This window comes from Myotis brandtii, unplaced genomic scaffold, assembly GCF_000412655.1.
Source record: "Myotis brandtii unplaced genomic scaffold, ASM41265v1 C41775181, whole genome shotgun sequence".
Lineage (NCBI taxonomy): Eukaryota > Metazoa > Chordata > Mammalia > Chiroptera > Vespertilionidae > Myotis > Myotis brandtii.
In genome coordinates, this window is record NW_005309200.1 from 1 (window position 1) to 831 (window position 831).

Consider the following 831-nt stretch of genomic DNA (forward strand, 5'->3'; position numbering starts at 1 on the left):
TCAGGACATGGGTTCTCTCCATTGGTGAGGCTCCTAAAACAATGATTCACAGCAACTCACCTCCGTGTGCTTTCATCGGTAGGATTTAATCCAAAGATGTCCAGCTCTTTCTTTGGCTTCTCTGGGTGGTGGCTCAGGAAGCTGTCCCTATTCTTATGCAAGTAGTTGACCAAATCCCCATAGAAGCAGTATTCAGTGATGATGTAAATGGGGCCTGTGAGGACCAAAAATGGTTAGGAGATGGGTATGAAAATGAAGAACAGATAAGCCATGAATGGCTATGTTTGCACTGGCAAGAGATGCTGCTCAAAAACAATGAGCTTTCATCAATTCAGTGGAACCCACTCCACTCCATTTAAGGGATTGATATTCGCTGGCATGGTTGGAGATACAGAGTGTGGGCTTAGAAAGCTGGGTTCGATAGCTTTCACAGTCAGCGGTGTTCTATGAAAACCCGCCCTCCCAGGCCAGGAAGCCTACCTGACTTGGTACAGGCGCCCAGCAGGTTGACAATGTTTAAATGCGGCCCCAGGTGGGTCATTATCTTCAGTTCAGACATGAGAGCTTGTTTTTCACTGGATCTGGCTGTGGCTGTTGAAGAAAAACATCACTTATCAGTTCTGAGCAGCCTACTTCCCTGAAAAAGCCAAAAATGTGGCTCATCCTGTGCTTGGATATTACTTTGTTGACCAAGAGTCTAAAAGAGAAAGAGAGAGTGCCTAGATTCTAATATCTGATCCCCCGTCTTTAGGGCAGGAGTGGGGAACCGTTTTTCTGCCAAGGACCATTTGGATATTTATAAACATCATTTGCGGGCCATACAAAATTATC

The 831-nt window shown here is 45.5% G+C and overlaps 1 protein-coding gene across 1 annotated transcript; it reads right to left on the bottom strand.

The window, feature by feature from the left end:
* Positions 1–31: 31 nt before the first annotated feature.
* LOC102246259 (platelet-derived growth factor receptor alpha-like) lies at positions 32–594 on the bottom strand. Its single transcript, XM_005852833.2, has 2 exons — positions 481–594; positions 32–214 (listed from the first exon to the last, which is right to left on the bottom strand). The coding sequence occupies exons 1-2, from the start codon at positions 557–559 to the stop codon at positions 57–59; spliced, it is 237 nt and encodes a 78-aa protein (XP_005852895.1). The 5' UTR covers positions 560–594; the 3' UTR covers positions 32–56.
* Between the last annotated feature and the right edge of the window lie 237 nt (positions 595–831).